Source organism: Carassius auratus, chromosome 45 (genome assembly GCF_003368295.1).
Source record: "Carassius auratus strain Wakin chromosome 45, ASM336829v1, whole genome shotgun sequence".
Taxonomy (NCBI): domain Eukaryota; kingdom Metazoa; phylum Chordata; class Actinopteri; order Cypriniformes; family Cyprinidae; genus Carassius; species Carassius auratus.
In genome coordinates, this window is record NC_039287.1 from 4,506,010 (window position 1) to 4,525,650 (window position 19,641).

Consider the following 19,641-nt stretch of genomic DNA (forward strand, 5'->3'; position numbering starts at 1 on the left):
TGCATTTTGCAGATATTATGTCCAAGTCTGTGTGTCTCCAAGCACTGAAATCACATTAACTACTGTATATATGTAAAACATGTACCAGTCTCTTCAACTTTCCCTCTTTGTCTGGGTTTTGGCTAGCTCATGTTTCTCTGGAGAATGCTTCCACCCTGATAAGGACATCTTTTTCATACAGGCCAATCTGCTCAACAAGTAAGCCGCCCGTATATACGCCCACACAGTTTTTAGTACTGTTAGCCTTATGCCATTTGCAAGTTTGAGCTTGTCAGCAAAGGTTTGTGTGCGAGAAAACATTCAGGCTCTAGAGGAAGAGGTGGTAGAGGAGTGTCACTAAACTGAGAGTATCCTTCATCACATGGGTGGAGGAAGCCCCTTTGTGAATCAAGATCACATGCAGTGCCTTCAGAATGAATTCATGTGATTGCATCAGGAATCAGGGCTTTCTCTGCCACGTCATTTTGAACAACTGAAGATGTATAATTATATTTTGAGAAAAATGCCATTTCAGCTCTTAACTGTAAGCATAAGGTCAGGTGGAGTCACATTTCTTTCTTTCTTTCTTTCTTTCTTTCTTTTTTAAAGAAAAAAACAATATTAAAGAATAATAAAACGATTAAAATAATGTTTGTGCATAATAACATCATGGCATACCATTTAAGATTAAGGATTTTAAATGTTTTAGAAGAGTTTTATGCGAGCCAAGGCTGCAAATGATTCTTTAAGAATACAGTAGAAAAATAATATTGTGAAATAATACAGTTTTAAAATTGTTTTCTATTTTAACAGATTTCACAATTGAATCCCACGATGGCAATTAATTTTCTAGAAATAACAGAAACGGCAACAAGAATTGTTGCAATGACAAATGTAATGTGTTCAAAAACATGTGTTTTATGGAAGCTGTACACTCTATGGTGAAGCTGCAAAACTATTTTATTTTGTCTTGCTTTTATGAACTTATAACCTAACACTGCTAGAGATCTTGTGTGGGTCTCGAGGGATTTGAGCAGCCTTTTCAGCAGGATTTGAAGACAAATACGAAGTACAAAATCAATGAAAACATTGAACTGGGTTTTGAAACTGATACTAACTGGTAGCCAATGCAAAGGCATTAGAGCTTTTTTACACCTCTGGCTATGGATTAACTGTGTGATTGTAATTACTTATTAATGATGTCTGTGTGCACCCCAGTGTGATCATCAGTCCAGGAGTTTCATTCAGCATTCGGTTAAGAAAACAGAATTATTATTATTATTATTATTATTATTATTATTATTATTATTTTAAACGTGTTATTGTCTGGGTTTATATTTAATAATCCACTAAATGTTCTAGAGCAGATAACCTACCACTTACTGTACATTGAAACTTAACACAATATTGCCTCCTGGTGGTCATAGAAATCTTAGCTTTTAGCTGCTGGGAGTGTTATTGCCAAAAGTTTTGGCAGTGAAATAAATTTTGGGTTTTGCAAAGTTTGCTGCTTAAGCAGTGGTGGTGTTCATTTACATTATTTCTATATTATTGTGTACAGTGATCACATGCATTGTAAATAATTGCCAAATGCTTCATTGTCCAAAAACATATAATATATATATAATAATAATTTCACAGTTTTTTGATCATGGCACAAAATGAGCAGCTCACATTAATTGACTAATCATATCAGCAGCCCATGTGAAGTGTGAATGAGCACTAGTCAGGTAAAATCACTATCATACTAAATAGATCGTAAGACCAGACTGATTGATATAAAATGATGGAAGAAACTCATAAAGTGGCTTGAAGATCATTATTTAAAAATTTTGGGTCCATGCCAGGCATCTCCCCAGATCTCAATCCCACAGAGAATCTGTGATCAGTCCTCAAAAGGCGAGTGGACAAGCAGAAGCTTACAAATTGTGATCAACTCTGAGAACTAATAAGACAATAATGGATCGGCATCGGTAAGGATTTGGCCCAGAAGCTAAAATCCAGCTAATATCTAAATAAGTAAAAATGTCTTTGTATATTTACACTCTGTTAAGTTTAGTCTGATTTGTTTAGTTTGAAGGCATCGTGTGAGAAGTGTTACAAAGACGAAATTGCCAACTTCCTACTGAATACAGCAGGCTAAGACTAATAAATAAATGAGTTCACAGATGGAATTCTCAAAGTTATTATTTAATATTTTCTCACTAGAGGGAGCTAAAGTTAACAATTTTTTTTTGTTGTTTGTTTTTTTTTTAGAACGCTGGTGGTGAAACGTGTCATGATGTTCTTGGTGTTTTTTGTTGTCTATATTTTCTCCACTCTGAATACATGTGTGAGATATGTATTATCATATGCATATGTTTTAAGTCAGTTTGTTTTTCTGTGGTTGTGCCAGAAATGCATTATAAAGACTATCCATGAAATCTATAACACTGCATGCAAACTTTGAGTTTTAAGACATTGTCTATATCATTTTTAGCATCATGGCACAAATGCCTTAAAACAAACAAATGCTTATATGCGTTTGTTTGCAGGCAGCACATGAACAAAAATGCACCAGACTCTTCCCAGAGGTTGTTTGATTGACAGCTGTTTTGAAGGCTTCTGGACCGCTTACAGAGGCGGGAGAAGGAGGTACTCTGTTTTGGAGGTCACATGCTTGAGTTTTTTTCACAGGCAGAAAGAAGAGGAGGAGACAGAGCTCAGAGTTCCAAGAATGTTCCTGTCCCAGCTCAGAGTATCCCTGATTGGCTGCCTGGCTCTTCGCTATGGAACAGCCCACTTCCTCCACAGCCCAGCAGTTGTATTTTAACCTCTTTGGCCCTGTGCACGCTTTTTACGCAAACCATGTGATTGCTTGAGTTGGTCTAAGCTTTGCAGCCTTGACAGGGCTCCTTTATCAGCTTGCTTGCACACTCGTATTGGAATAGTCTGGAATGCTGCAGCTGGATCCAGTGATAACACTCTGGTTTGGGAGCTGCACACTGCAGAGTTTCCTGTGACAGCAGAGGAGACGCTTGCAGAAAACAGAAAGGGAGGAGTGGCTGTGCAGGCTTTGTTTTCACGCTGGACAGGTGTTGATATATGCAGAATACTGAAGCAGCTCTATTTTCAGGTGCTTTTTTCTCTCTGTTATGTTTTCTTACTAACTTTGCCATTGTGTTGTGCTCAGTAGCTGGAGATGTTTGCCGTCACTGCCTCTGTGCTCCGGCGAGGAGCTTTGAGATACCGAGACAGCCAGCGTACCATGGCAACCATTGTATCTGGAAACAAGACTGCAAAGTGAGTTTGAGTGTATTTGAGGGCCCCTGCAGAAGTAGAAACCGGGTGCATCTGGGACTCTTTTTTTAGGCTAGTTTTTTTAGGCAAATTGTATAAAATTTGAGTGTTGCATTTTTACATGCCAGTGTTGCACCTGTTCTATAAAAATATATTAAATGATATTATATTGTGTTATTAAGTAGATACTGCCTTTGAAAAGTTTTGAGTCAGTAAAAAAATGTTTTTAAAAAAAATATTCCATTCAGCAAGGATGCATGAAATTGATCAAACATGACACTAAAGACTTTTACATTATTGCAAAATGAATATCCTGAAAAAAAAGTTGTCACGGTTTCTACCAAAAATGTTTAGCAGCACAACTGTTTTCAACATTGAAAGTAATAAGAAATGTTTCAAATCAGCATATTAGGATCATGTGACACTGATGACTAGTGATGGCTGATGAAAATTCACCTTTGGAATAGATAGCTTATATTAAGATAAGAAAAAAATGTTTTATTGAAATTGTAATAATATATAATATTTCAGTTTTTACTGTATTTTTAATCAAATGTATAGCCTTGGTAAGCGTAAGGACTTCTAAAGCATTTAAAAATCGTACTAACTCAAAACTTTCGTATTAAAATATATAACAATTAGTTAATATAATTATTTACATACTTTACATCTCTAATGATCTCTAATAGCAATGTATATTATGTTTTAATTGTACTTAATACATCTTATGAGAGATGTTCAGCTTTAAGATTGCAACTTAATGTAGTACTTTTGAGATCAAGCAGTAATTGAAAATACCCCCTTTGTAAGACACTTAAGTTAGATGGCATTCTTCTCTTTCAATCAATCAATCACCTTTATTTATATAGTGCTTTAAACAAAATACATTGCGCCAAAGCACTGAACAACATTCATTTGGAAAACAGTGTCTCAATAATGCAAAATGATAGTTAAAGGAAGTTCATCATTGAATTCAGTTATGTCATCTCTGTTCAGTTGAAATAGTGTCTGTTTTAATTTGCAATCAAGTCAATGATATCGCTGTAGATGAAGTGACCCCAACTAAGCAAGCCAGAGGCTTGTTATTTATGTCCAGACTGGTGAAGGATCGACTGAAGAAGGAGGTAGCAGCGATGAAGGACCAGTTCCCAGGATTCAGGCCTGGCTTGGTTGTGCTGCAGGTCGGTCTGGACCTCTCGCTCATTATATTGGCCCGTATAATAAACCTTGTGGTGATAGCTAGCTGTATAATTCTTTACCTCTCTTGACAATCTGACTCATCTTTCTTCTTTCTTCTTTCTTCTTCTTTCTCCTTTCGCTCTACTCCAGATGGTCATTTGGTAATATGCCATTTTCTTTTCTCTCATGGTTGTGGGTGTTGTGGTAAAATATATAATCTCCCTACTGCTTCATGGTCATGTGTTGATAAATGCAAAAGTCTGCAACATGAAAGAAAGGTGTGTTAGTTTAAGGTCACCACGATAAGATAACATTGACATGGTGTGTGACTCGCATCTTGTTTCATAATATTCTCACTGCTTGAACTGTGTTGTTTTGTTGTTCTTTTAAATCTCTTTAAGTTTTTCTTCTTCTTTTAAATCTCTTTAAATCTTTTAAATATTTTTGATCTGTTTTGATCAAAACACTGTTGACCATTACATTTAAATAACCAGATTAAAGACTTTAAATAAAAAACACATTTAAATTTCAATATCAAAATGCAATATTATAATTATTATAATTATTTGTATAATTTTTATGCATTCATAAAATTTCATATATATATATATATATATATATATATAAATATTTTTTTATTAAAAAAAAAAAAAAATATATATATATATATATATATATATATATATATATATATATATATATATATATATATATATATATATATAAAGCATACTTACATTTACACAAATATATATATACACACACATTTACACTTTAAGAAAAAAATGTATCTGAAATATTGCAGTATTAGATATTTAGGTAATATGCTATTATTTTGTAATACTGGTTTAAATTATACTGTACATCTCAGTGAGTTGTCTGCTGATTCTGCTTTTATAGGACATAAAGTGTCTAAAAGTATTAGACTAACAAATATATCATTTCTACAAATTAGATCAATGAAATGTTTTTCTTATTGTCTTTGCACACTCTCATGTACCCTGTGTGTTTTGTGGTAGGTTGGGGACAGAGATGACTCAAACCTCTACATCAGCATGAAGCTCAAGGCAGCAGCTGAGGTTCAGTGAGCTGATTTAATAAGCAGAAATCATGTTTATCATAAACCTGTCACTGACACTGTCTCCCTCTCTTGCGTAGATTGGAATCAATGCGAACCACATTAGGCTTCCCGAGACAGCCACAGAGGATGAAGTAAGAGAAACATGCCCCAAGCAATAACAACAGTGTGATTCACCTCGTCTCGTTTTTTTGTCCTTTCTCCCTTCATATGTCCATGAGGCATTGCGTATAATTCAGGATTTGATTCTGAAGGCTGATCCCACTGATTTTCTTAAGGTCCTGCAAAGGATAGTTGCAGTGAATGAGAATCCTGCGGTCCATGGGCTCATCGTACAGCTACCGCTTGACTCTATCAACCCGATGAACACAGAGAAAGTAACTAATGCTGTGGCCCCAGAGAAAGATGTTGACGGGTGGGTGGAATTCTGTTATTTGCTTGAAATGTATGTTTGAGGAACAATACGGAGAAAACGAGCCTGACAGTGGATTTATTGTTACTAAACTTACTGAAATAGACAGGTAGTGCAGACTGCAGGCATTTTCTTCAGAAAGGCAAGTTGTTGCATTTTACACATTTCTTTTTCTTATTGTTTTATCCATTAGGCCCCTGCTACAGAAGCTCTGGTTTCCAGGTCTTATCACTCTATGTGGCTCTCTTATCTGTTTTTTCCACTCAGAGTCAGAAGGCCAAAGGCCTTTTTTGTAGATGTGTGTAAAAATTGGCCTTTTTTACTGATTTCAGATGAGTTATCTAAGTAAAAATAGTTTTAGGAGCAACTGAGACTAAAATCTGCACAAATAAGCAATATCAACCTGCAGGCTCTTGCATAGATGATTTGTACTATATGATGGCCTAATGGTTAGAGAGTCAGACTTGTAACCCGAAGGTTATATTGAGGTTTAAGGACTGGAAACTGCTGGTTATCATTTTTATAGGAAAATTCTAATAGGAAATGTGATGCAGAAAGACTGAAATCTCCAAAACTGTTTGTCAGGATTGTAATATATTTAGAGTTATATATTTCAAAATCCGTAACACAATCTCAAATCAATACTATCAATTTGATTCTTTAAAGGGTTAGTTCACCCAAAAATGAAGCCAGTGTTTTACTCACCCTCGAAGCATCCTATGTGTATATGACTTTCTTCTTTCAGACGAATCTAGTCGGAGTTATATTTAAAATAAAGTAAAATAAATAAAGTGCATGCATCCATAATAAAATGCGCCTCACATGTGCCTCACAGGATGAATAAAGGCCTCCTGTAATGAATCCATGTGTTTTTGTAAGAAAAATATCCATATTTCAAATGTAATAAACACTTTTCTCTCACTTCTGGTATTGCTCATATGTGGAAGGCATTCTGGCGGATGACGTAAGACGTAAGACGTCGTTGTGTGATTAGTGATGAAATCGGAGAGAGAACAAAACAAAACACCGGTCATGAATTAGAAGTACAAACCAAGGATTTGTAAAGAAGAATGTCGGAGGATTTTGATATAAACTAAATAAAATATATGTGAGACTGGTTTTCCTTTGCTAAAGTAATGAAACTTTTCTTTCTCTGCTATCCTAGTCACGAAACTAGCATATCTCAGAGGTGCGCGTGCTGTGGATTCATCCTACATCATCAGTCGAACGGCTTCCGCATACGACAGATAACAGAAGTTAGAGAAAAATGTTTATTACGTGTGAAATATGATTAATTTTTACAAAAATGCATGGATTCACTACAGGAGGCCTTTATTCACCCCCCAGAGCCATGTGAAGCAGGTTTTATTATGAATCGTGTGCTTTATTTGATGACTTGTGAACTGTTCAACTGCAAAACCAGCTAACTGCAATTATAGAGCTTGGAATAGTCAAGACAATTTTTTATATAACTCCAACTGGATTCTTCTGAAAGAAGCAAGTCATATACACCTAGGATGCTTCGAGGGTGAGTAAAACACGGGCTAATTTAAATTTATGGGTGAACTAACCCTTTAACTAAGATCACATGGTAAAAAAAAATAAATAATTATATATATATATATATATATATATATATATATATATATATATATATATATATATATATATATATATATATATATTTTATTTTATTATCCTGGTTTAAAAAAATACTCTTTAGTTATTACAGTTTTTCTATATATAGATCTGATAATATGCATACGTTTCCGAAAAACTCCCTAAATGCATAGCTTTTTTTTTTTTATCTCCACAAAACATTGTAACTGTATATTATTTAATGTGTCTTTCTCTCTTTCTCTCAGCCTGACCAGTATAAATGCAGGAAAACTGTCTCGTGGAGATCTGGGCGACTGTTTCATTCCATGCACTCCTAATGGCTGTATGGAGCTCATCAGTCAGACCGGTGGGGAGAAATCTTGTAAAGTGCTACCCATGAGCTCTAGCTCTCATCTGTTAGAATCATAGCGTGATTATCTAGGGGGCCTTCATACTACAGCATCATCAGTGTGCAGTGTGATTGGATAGGTGCAAAATCTATACACACACACACACACAGATGGAGTGGTGCAGACTGATGACTGAGACGTCACCCTAAGGAAAGAAAAGAAGGATCTTTTTTTAGAAACAAACGTATGTGCGTCAGAAAAGGGCACATCACACAAAGATAAAGAAAAGAGCTCTGATTTAATACCCAGTGAGCTTCCTTGCTGTCTACTGACTGCATGGGCTTCATCTCTAATAAGCTTACAATACTTCATTTTAATTATGTAACATTTATTATAATTAAATATTTTTTATATATTGAATGTTTTTATTGGTATTTTGCTTTTAATGGAAATTCACTAATATTTCAAAGTTTGAAGTTGCTAAAATATTGGAATATGTTTTTAAAGTTTTCTATGCTCATTAAGGCTGCATTTATTTGATCAAAAACTACAATAAAACACAGTCATATTGTGAAATATTACAATTTACAGTAACATCTTTTTGTTTTAAAAATATATTTAAATATAATTTATTCCTTTGGTTGCAAACATAATTTTTTTTAGCAGCTATTACAGTCACATGATCCTTCAAAAATTATTATTAAGACCATGATAAACATCTTTACTGTCCATTTAATGCATCCTTGTTAAATAAAAGTATTAATTTCAAAAAAATAATAATTAAAAATAACTTTTGGTCAGGGGTGTCATTGTGCATTGTGCATCTCGAGTATATGTATATATGAACAGTTGTAATGTACAACCTAAATTTCTGTCACCGCGTCAACAGTCTTGTATTTTTAAAGCTGAGCTTGTTGCAATGCATTCTGCCTTCTCCACAAAGGCTGGATCAGATACTGCTTTACATTTTGGCTCAAACAAGGCAGCAAAATTAAAATGAGACCTTTAGAACAAGCTTTTTGTCAATAGTGCATGTTAAAATGCTCACTGGGTTTTGGAACAGAGCAAGTGTGATTCATGTGTGCAGGTTTGAGTGTGATGGGGAAGAATGCTGTCGTGATCGGCCGCAGTAAGATCGTCGGAGCTCCAATGCACGATCTGCTCTTATGGAATCACGCCACAGTGACCACCTGTCACTCAAAGACCCTTGACCTTGCTGAACAGGTTGCTTTCGTCTGCTTCTCTCAGGCTCTGTTTTAAATCCCTGTTGCCCGTTTTGAATATGAGCAATTCTCAAGCTAGATTTTACAACAAAGACTCTGTTCTTAAAAAAGTGAAAAATGAATTTAATGTTTGCTTAATCGATATTTAGTACAGACCTTGACCTGGCATGCAGTTTGGTTTAACAAAAGGAGTAGGTGAATGTTGGAGTAACTTTCAGTTTCTTGTTTTCTTTAGGTGGGCAGAGCAGACATCTTGGTTGTGGGTGCTGGCAGAGCTGAGATGGTGAAAGGAGAGTGGGTGAAGGAGGGGGCGGTGGTCATAGACTGTGGTATCAATCATATACCAGGTCTGTGTGCTTGACTCTATCTATATGTTTGAAACAGTCATGGATGATCAAATAGCTGCTGGTTTCAGCTCACATGTTTACCTTTGACTCACAGACAGCAGCAAAGCCAGTGGGAAACGGGTGGTGGGGGATGTGCACTACCCTTCAGCAACAGAGCGAGCTGGATACATCACCCCAGTGCCTGGTGGAGTCGGGCCCATGACTGTAGCCATGCTGATGAAGGTATCATATCAAGAGCAAATGACAACTCTTACTGACAAATGAATGCTGTAAGCTGCTATGCATTTACATTCCTTTGAACAAGCTTTCAGTAAAGAACTGAAAGATGTTAATGTCGCAAATAAAATTTTTAGAACTGTTTCAGTTGTTGCTGTACTGATATAAAATTTGGCCAATACAAATAAGCTGATAATTATTTTCATTTTACATTAGATATTGATAAGCTTTTTTGTTTTGTATATTTAAATTACAAGACAAGACTATTAACAATTATTTTAAATGCTACGATTTAATTTATGCATCAAAACACTATTTATATATACTATAATATATACACCGTAAATTTATTCACTACATTTCAAAGGTTTGGAGTCAGTACAGTACATTTTGAAAGAATACTTTTATTCAGCGAAGATGCATTAAATTGATCAAAAGTAACATGTTAGAACATTTTTCCATTTCAAACAAATGCTGTTCTTTTGAACTTCATATTTATCACAAAATTCAGAAAGAAAGAAAAAAACAAACACACAGAGTAATGACTGCTGAACATTATTGTTTGTCATCATGAGAGTAAATTACATTCTAAAATATATTTGAAAAGAAAACTTTCATATAAGTTGAAATAATATTTCACAATATCACTGTTTTTACTGAATTTTGCCAGATGGATGAAGCCTTGTTGACATTAAGAGACTTCTTTCAAACATAAAAAAACCATACTATAACATTACTATACAATATAAAAAGGCTTGTTTTTTTACAAATATTTATGCTTTCTCATTTGGATTTTGACCAGAATACAGTGGAAAGTGCAAAGCGGTTTCTGCAGAAATACACTCCAGGAAAATGGAACATAAAGTACACAAAGAAGAATCCCCTAGAGCCTCAGCCGAGGTACAGTTGTGGCTTGCAGCATGCTTATATAAAGATTGTTTAATTTAAGAATATACTGAAAAGTGCAACATGACACTTTAGTGACTCTTGCTGACCCATTCATGCTGATGCATATTTCATTTTCTCAGTGATGCTGAAATCTCCTATTCATGCCAAAGCAAAACAATTGGTCAGCTTGCAAGAGAGGTGGGCTTGTTTTCTGAGGAAGTGGAGCCATATGGAAGGAGCAGGGCTAAGATACGACTGGATGCTCTGAAACGCATGGAGAAAGAGCCTGATGGGAAATATGTGGTTGTCACTGGGTAGGATACATCCTGAAATATAATTATGTGCATTAGCATAATCTTATAGTGTAGTAACTTTCCACAAGCACCAAATGGAACCTTACAACACTTTATTAAGCCTGGTTAACACACTGCATTCACACCCAGCTCAAGCTCTGTCGTCGAGCGATTTGTCAAACAAACATAATGCTTTCAAAGTCATTCATTTTGTGTTACTGCTACCAGAATTACTTCTACTCCATTGGGTGAGGGAAAGCGGACCACCACTCTCGGACTGGCTCAGGCTTTAGGGGCTCACCTGAATATCAACACTTTTGCCTGTGTGCAAGAGCCTTCCCCAGGATCCTTTTTTGGTGCTAGGGGTAAGTGACAACCCGACCCCCCCCCCCCCCATTCTACTACTACTAAGTCATAAGTATGAGATAACAAAATGTCAAAACAACAACATAAAATTCATAATTATGACTTGCAAAGTTGAAAGTCAATAAAAGTCTGAAATTATGAGATCTCATATCTGTGACAAAAAGTTACAATGATGATAAAAGTCGATAGTCACACAAAGACAAAATTATGGTATAAAAAAACAACTGTTGAAATTGTGATTAAAAGATTTTAAAAATCTAATTTATGAGACACTAAATCGTAATTATGCTATAAAGTCATTTGCTTATTTACAATCTCATTTATCAGTGTGAAAGCCAGTTTCGATTTTGTGAAATGTTTGCGGAACGTTTCAAACATTTGTGAATTTCTCATAAATGTGACTTTAGTTCTTGCAGTGCAGCTTTATATCTGACAATGTTTCATGTTTCTTATTTTAAACGTTTTCCACAAAACTAGCAATTACCCATTTTATTTTAGACTCAAAAAGTGGAGCAAATTGTATTGTTTTTTCTCTTGAGGTCATGGTTTCATTTTGTTCACAGGGATTGCTGTTGGAGGTGGATACTCTCAGATTATCCCGTTGGAGGAGGTATGTTTGAGACCTTGTAGCTGAGATTTGAAAGCATATATTTCATCAAATGGAACCTGAATATCTTCCAAAACATTGATCCCAGGTCAGCCTTCAGTCTTTAGGCCAGAATGCGCTCATCTCTGCTGCCAGTAGGGTTGTGATGGACACTATTAAAGCACATGCTCACTATGAGTCCAAGCTCTCTGAGAAGGTCAGATTGTGTTTGATATGTGTGTTTGTACAGTTTGCATTTGGTATGATCTCACACGTTTATATCTTGCAGGCTTTATTTGACTTATTGGTTCCTCTCAGAGAGGGGCAAAGGTCCGTTTCTCAAGCCCAGCTTAATCGACTGACGGTAAGTCATAGAAAACACAGTCTATAGTAAGATATTCATTTCAAAACCATTGCAGTAGTATGATGACATGGTCATGGTGTCCTTCATGACCTGTAGAAACTGGGCATTGAGAAATCCGACCCCTTGACCAGGACTGAGATAAGACGTTTTGTCAAACTGGACATTGACCCAGAAACTGCAACAGTATGTATCAATATAATCATTTAATTTTGACTTTTTTTTTTTTGATCATGTATTTCGGGGTGATTTGTTGATTTCAATTATTGTCTGTGGTGTTCAGGATTCCGGCTCTTTAGAAAATGAAATCATGGCTGTACTGTCACTCAGCAGCAGTGAAGAGGAGATGCAGCAGAGGCTGGCCAAGATAGTAGTGGCTACAAACAAATCTGGAGACCCTGTCACCACAGAGGATTTAGTATGTGTTTTCACGTGCTTGATTATGTCTGTATATGTGTGTGATCTAATCTACACAATCTTCTACTCACAGGATGTCAGTGGTCCACTGGCCATGCTATTGAAAGATGCCCTGAAACCTGTCTTGATGCAGACTGTGGAGGTAAGATTTAATCGCGCAAAATGTAACATGACCACTAAAATTGTCAATGTCATTTTTTCAGTAGAAATATTTTAGAATCACTGCACACAGAATCCTTATTTATTTAAACAATGTCAGATTCTGTCTCAGCACATCTCAGTCTTACTCTCTAGGGTACACCGGCGTTTCTTCACACCAGCCCATTGGCTGATATTGCCCAAGGCAGTCCTTCCATTCTGGCAGACAAACTGGCTTTAAAAATGGTCGGATCCGAAGGATTTGTAGGTGAAAAAGCAATCCGGTTCATCTGCATATATTATATAAATTAAATCATTAACAAGTTTTCTAATCATTTTTACTGCCTAAATACTGTACATTCTTTTTGGTAAAAATTCGGCACCAATTCACTACCATTCAAAAGTTTAGGGTTAGTATTTATTTATTTTTTCCAGCAATGACATATCAAATTGACCAAAACTGATAGTAAAGGACTTTTATAATGTTTCCAAAAAATGCTGTTTTATTTGAACTTTCTGTTAAACAAAATAGCCTGAAAAATCAGTTTCTGCTAAAATATAAAGCAGCACAACGATATCCAGCATATTGCAATCATTTCTGTAGGATCATGTGACTGAAGACTGGAGTAATGGCTGCTGAATATTCAGTTTTGCCATCACCGGAAAAAATTGCATTTTAAATTGTATTCAGATAGAAAAAGTTTTTTAAATACAGATTTGAATTGTATTATTTTATAATACTGCTGTTTTTACTGTATTTTTTAAAAGCCTTTGTGTGCAATCTTGGTGGGTGAAAGAGACTTACCAATCCTAAACTTTTGAACAGTAGTGTACAATGATAATGAGTATAAATCACATGGTCTAGGTTAGTGTTATATAAACAACAAAAACTTCCACATTCAAACCTTGGCTAATGTAAAGCTCTTTCTTGTCTCTGCAGTCACTGAGTCTGGTCACGGGGCTGACATTGGCTTGGAGAAGTTCTTCAACATTAAGTGTCGCTACTCAGGCCTGCGGCCAGATGTGGTAGTGATAGTGGCCACTGTTCGTACATTGAAGATGCATGGTGGCGCCCCACCTGTGAGAATTTATAGACATCTTTTCATTATGCGTTCACTTGAGCCTATAACACATTAGTTGTGCTTGTTCTGAAAGAGGCAATATCTCACAATGACTTTATACTTTCTATATATTCTTGTTTATAGGTCCAAGCAGGTTTGCCCCTTCCAAAAGAGTATTCACAGGAGGTAGTACACTATTTCAATTTGTGCAATAGTTTTATGTACTATTCTGAATGTTCATATTTGTCAGGGTTAAGCCATTTTACTGAATGAAAATGATGGAAAATTTGAATGACATTATGAAAGTGAGGGATGGATTTAGTGTATTTCACTTGATGTGTTTTCTGTAATGCAGAACCTCAAGCAGTTGGAGGGAGGCTGCTGTCACCTGAAGAGACAGGTTGAAAATGCACAAGCATTTGGTTTACCAGTGATCGTAGCTGTCAACAAATTCAGGTATGATATCAAACAGCAAAGAAAAAGAACTGTCTGTCTATTTGTTACTATTTAAACATTATTATACATATCCAGCCATCCATTTTCCATACCCTCTGCAGGGTCACAAGGATTATTTTCAATATGTATACCGTTTTATTCTTTATGTCTAATTATAATGTAATATTTATATCGTATCATTTGTACACTAACTGTACAAGCCAATCCGAACCACACACAGTACTGGCACTCTGAATGAATACGGGGTCTGATTGTATTTGGCATAGCGGTGATACTGACCCTGAGCTGGAGCTGGTGTGTGGCCAGGCGAGGCAGGCTGGGGCCTATGATGTGGTGCAGTGCACTAACTGGTCTGAGGGGGGCGCTGGAGCGCTGGCTCTGGCACAAGCTGTTCAGAGAGCTGCAAAACTACCTGGACAGTTCAGTTTCCTCTACGACACACAGGTGAGAAATGGCATAGTGTAGGTTTAAATCCCACTGAAACTGATATTAAATGTACTGTACTTTGCTTTGTGTAAAAGCATCAGCTGAATTATTATGTAGTAGAGGAAGTGAAAGTATATTTGCTTGCGGGATCATTAAATTCCTTATACAAGTAGGCTACACAGTGGAGCAGTTTTACTTTCACTTCATTACCCAGTGCCTTTGTGCTGTTCTTTCCCACACATATTCTGAGATCAATTAACACCTTATATATAGAGCTGTTTCATTACCAGCCAGTGACTTTAAATGCTTGAAATATTTTTAATTGGCAAGGCCTAAATATAACAAGCATTCAAGGAAGTCTGTATGAAAGTATGAAGCCAATGAAGCCAATGGACTTTGGCTTCTGTACGAAGCCAAAGTCCATTACTCATACTAATACATTATTAAACACAGATAAATGGCTGTTTTCAGATTCCAGCTGCCGATAAGTTAAGGACTGTGGCACAAAAGATGTATGGTGCAAAAGACATTGATCTCTCTCCAAAATCAAAAGAAAAGCTTGCACTTTATACAAAACAGGTAAGCTTCCTTTTAATTTATATAATGCAGCAGGCTAAGAAATAGCTATTTACATAAAGCTCAGATATTTGCTTATTTACAAAATGTACTTTATTAAGGAGACATTCTTTATCAAATACAGTTTATATACTAATACTGAATGTTAATTGATTTGGGTTGGACTTATTAGTGGACAGCTGAGGAAGTTACAAAGAGGACTAAAAAATATTGTATTTCATATTGTTGATGATTTGAGTTGTGCAATTTTGAAGAAATTAGTTTGACTGTTTAACATTATATGTATGCCGCTCTGCCTCAGGTGGAGTGTAACATTCTCTCTTATTCCACTTCTTTTAAGGGATTTAATGATTCACTCACCTCAAAATGTGATACGATTCACAATATTGATTTCACAATACAATTTTCTCACAATTTTTTTTAACAAAATGAGATCTAAGACACATGTCCTTTTATTATTGTTTAGACAAAATGCTTCATAATTCTTTGTGAAATTCAAATATGTTAGAAAAATATAATTAATAATTAAAATAAACACCAAATCAAATAAATAATATAAATAAAATAAATATCTTCATATAAACAAACCTGTGCTCTTTCCATTTAAAATTAGAGGCAACAACTGTATTTTAATCATGATCCAAACAAAGATGCTACATACATGTAGCATTAAGCATATTTGTTTTAATTTTCAACTGGTTACATCGTTACATCCCTATTTCTTTTATCATCTTTGTTTTTCCTCTCTTAAAGGGCTTTGGGAATCTGCCGGTTTGCATAGCTAAGACACACCTGTCCTTGAGTAATGATCCCACACTGAAGGGAGTGCCCACCAACTTCATGCTGCCCATAACTGATATCAAGGCCCATGTTGGAGCAGGTTTCCTCTGCTGTCTGACTGAATCGGTGAGCTTTATACTCCTGTATCTATAATATTAGAGCTAGATATACTACAGTTCTAAATTTGGGGTCAGCATGGCTTTAGCGAGGAATCATGATTTAAAGACAATACTGTTGCAAAAAAAAATCAATTTTAAACTTTTGAACTCTAATCCTGAGAAAATATGAAGCAACACAACAATTTTAGACATTTATAATAATAAGAACTGTTTCTTGAGCATTGGAATGATTGCTGAAGGATCATGTGACACTGAAGACTGGAGTAATGATGCTGAAAAATCAGCTTTGCCATCACTGGAATAACCTGCATTTTAGAATGGATTAAAATAGCAAACAGACAATTTAAATTGTAATCATATTTCACAATATTCTGATCCGGTAAAAGCAGATTTGGTGAGCGTAAGCAACTTCTTTCAAAAATATTTTACTGACTCCAATGCAATTACATTGTCTCCCCAAACCTGAGGAAGGAAAAACATAATAGTAAAGTGATTATTGATTTCATTAAGAGTTTATGATTATTGGCTGACCACACTAATGGAAGATAAAATAATGAGATTACATGAACACTGAGGTGTATGTCCTCTAGTCAGATGAAGTAATCGACTCATTTCTGTACTCTTCAGTCAGTTGCTCATCGGTTGAGTCTACAGTGCAAAAAAGAAAGAAAGAATATTTGGTCACACATGTTGAGGATATTTTTATCCAGACACGTTGCTAGGCTGCATGCCTGAGCTGAACATGAGCTGTTCAACAAAACCCACTGGTGGTCCAAGTGACCTTATACAACATTTATGTTCATTACAGATTACAAATATAAATCAGTTTGTCAAACCCCTCTTCAGGGTAGCAGTTATTTCCATATGCAGTTAACTTGGCTCAGTATGGTTTTGTTTAGCTTGTCAGGCTGTTGTATTAATATTATTTTTCTGTTTATTGTTTTAGTTAGCTTTTGATTGATTTGTAATGGGCTATATTATTAAGACAGCAAAATAACTCCTTTGTGATAACACCAGATTGACTAATTTCTTCAAACTCTCCAACAGACAAATACAGAAATGGATGATCCCATGTGGCCCTGTTTCCATGGCAACAACCTTTACAGTGACAGCAAGTAGCTCAATGGTTACTTGCAAAGATGCGCAAGCTGAAAGTGGTTTGATTAATGGTCAATCAAACTTTTAATAATTGGAAAGAAACAGTTTTCTTTTAAACATGGCTAAATGGTTTTTAAAACCAACACAAAGTTTCTTCAGTCAAATCATTGGCATCCAAATTTTAGCGCCATATGATAAAATGTTGAATATTTTCATGTTTTACTACAAGTATTATACAGATGCTTTTTTATTTGCTATAAAATATCTTATGTACAGTGAAAACCAATTATCAGTGTCTTTTTAACTGTATGTGTTAAGTATGTAAATTTGATGAATGATGGATTTTAGGAATTCACTCCAGATCTCACAGCTATTATGCTGTGCTTCTTGATCCATAAGATATTTTTAGCCATGACTGTGCTTTAAAACCAATTGTCTGTCAGTATTTTTCTTATCGGCTTGTTTATGCTAAGTTGCCAGTATTATTGAAAGCCACATTTGAGTTCATAGATAATGACACATTGATTCTATGAGCTTGTGTAATGTCTATATGTTTACTCTATATGCTATCTTATCTGACTCAAATAAAATCTTGGCTTAGGTTTTAATGAAGTTTCTAGTTGCTATAGATACTAAGCTGCCGTCCTGATTGTTGTCTATAAATAGATAATTGTATATTTGTCCAGCTTGCTAGTCCAGTTTATTTTTAGCCTCTTCTTCAATATGTGTTACCCAACAGCCATAGCTGCCGTCCATTAGTCATTGATCACTGCCAATGTGTCTCTTACAGTTATCCGATGCTGTGTGACTAGTCACCTTTTTTGTTTCTATGGAGAAAAAAAACGTGTGTATACCATTAAAAATGCTACATAAATTGCTGTGCTGATATTGAATACGAGCTAATCAAAAATGAAACTCAACATTTTGGGGTCCTATTTTAACAAATTATTGCCATCTTGTTTTTTAATTAAATTTAAAATGTTATTACATTCATATAAACATGTTAAACACCATTGTTACACTTACAGAAAATCCTAAAATAAAAGGTGTTATCATATTTTAGCACATTTTGCGTTGGAAAATGAATGTTGAATGGGTCTGTCACCATGAAAATAAAGACATATTTGCCAAGTGGGATACTGAGTGTGCATCTGGCCTGTTTGATTCAGGGGTTAGTTCGGGACATTGCCACCAGGTTTATCAGTATGAGGCAGCCTATTCAAGTGAAACCCGAGTAAACACTGCCAGCCCTTAATACACTTTTATGGTAGCTTTGTTGAGTACATTTTTTATTTTCTGGTGAGGTTTTCAAGGGCATATTTTCCTCAGACCTTTGGGACCTCATGTCACTGAACATTAGCATTGTTGCTTTTGAGCTTGAAATTCTATTACATACATGAGATGTCAAGACTTGTTATATATACCCTGAATGAAAGAGGCAATCCCTCTTCTGAACAAATTTAAAACATGCCTGAATGATAAAAAGGCTGTCCGACTAAAAGGTCCATAAGGAAATGTCTGCTACTGACTCTATGTCAGTATATATATCTACTATAAATTAGACTCTGGGTATAACAGGTCATATTTGCACATATGTCTTTTGCAAACATCAAGCAAGCCTCCAAATGAGAATTCATTTCTGTGTGCCATCTGCTCATTACGGACATTTCATTTAAAGCCAGATTTGATTTTCCCAGATTTTGTAAGTTTTTGCAGTGATGCAATAATAATAATAATATTTTCTTGGTGTGAAGAACATTTTAACCATTGTAGTGGACATTTTATATCCGCTACAAAGAACCTTGTGTGGAATGGAAAGATTCCATGGATGTTAAAAAACATATTCTTTAGAGTGTATCTCTCTCTGTTGATGTCCATCACTAAAATATTTTATTTTTATTAAAAAAATATATATATCATCTAGACAAAGTGTAAACGCATTTGATTTATGATTTCAGAACTGAATTATAGATTTAATTATGACAGGTTTATACTGGGTTGATAATGAAAAAATATATACAGTAGCCCATCAAATACAAATTATTTTTTATTTGATTTTTGATACAGTTCATGTTTCTACGAATGAGGAAATGAAATTGCATTTGAGCAATTGGTTTCTCATTTGAGCAGTTGTTTTGAGAGTCGGATTTATTGTTTGATCTTTAATGCATATGAATTTTCATTCGAATTTTGTTAGGAAAAAAATCCATAGAAAATATAACTTTGTTAGTAAATTGTACATGGCGAGTGTGTATGGTCGCAATGATGGATATCAATAATATGTTCACATTAGCAAAGGCTCCTCTGTGTTGATTGGATGGATGCTGTGCACGCTCACGGCTCTGGCTCACATTAACCATCAATCTGCTGGTCGTCATGGAAACAAAAAGGCGCGTAACACGCTGTGTGTTGGC

At 35.3% G+C, this 19,641-nt stretch overlaps 1 protein-coding gene across 3 annotated transcripts; it reads left to right on the plus strand.

Annotated features, from left to right (window-relative positions):
* Positions 1-2,779: 2,779 nt before the first annotated feature.
* Positions 2,780-18,364, plus strand: mthfd1a (methylenetetrahydrofolate dehydrogenase (NADP+ dependent) 1a, methenyltetrahydrofolate cyclohydrolase, formyltetrahydrofolate synthetase). 3 transcript variants are annotated; one of them, XM_026233102.1, is made up of 27 exons: positions 2,780-3,053; positions 3,155-3,261; positions 4,355-4,439; positions 5,457-5,516; positions 5,596-5,649; positions 5,794-5,930; positions 7,793-7,893; positions 8,964-9,100; positions 9,335-9,446; positions 9,541-9,668; positions 10,465-10,562; positions 10,691-10,864; positions 11,072-11,208; positions 11,773-11,819; positions 11,905-12,012; positions 12,085-12,159; positions 12,256-12,342; positions 12,440-12,574; positions 12,647-12,715; positions 12,868-12,979; positions 13,652-13,791; positions 13,917-13,958; positions 14,128-14,228; positions 14,495-14,672; positions 15,126-15,233; positions 15,984-16,136; positions 17,177-18,364. In XM_026233102.1, the coding sequence occupies exons 2-27, from the start codon at positions 3,161-3,163 to the stop codon at positions 17,246-17,248; spliced, it is 2,751 nt and encodes a 916-aa protein (XP_026088887.1). In that variant the 5' UTR covers positions 2,780-3,053; positions 3,155-3,160; the 3' UTR covers positions 17,249-18,364. The 3 variants fall into 3 exon arrangements, with proteins under 3 accessions (XP_026088887.1, XP_026088888.1, XP_026088886.1); XM_026233101.1 differs by having other exon boundaries at positions 2,781-3,053; positions 3,152-3,261; XM_026233103.1 differs by lacking the exon at positions 11,905-12,012 and having other exon boundaries at positions 3,152-3,261.
* Positions 18,365-19,641: the final 1,277 nt, after the last annotated feature.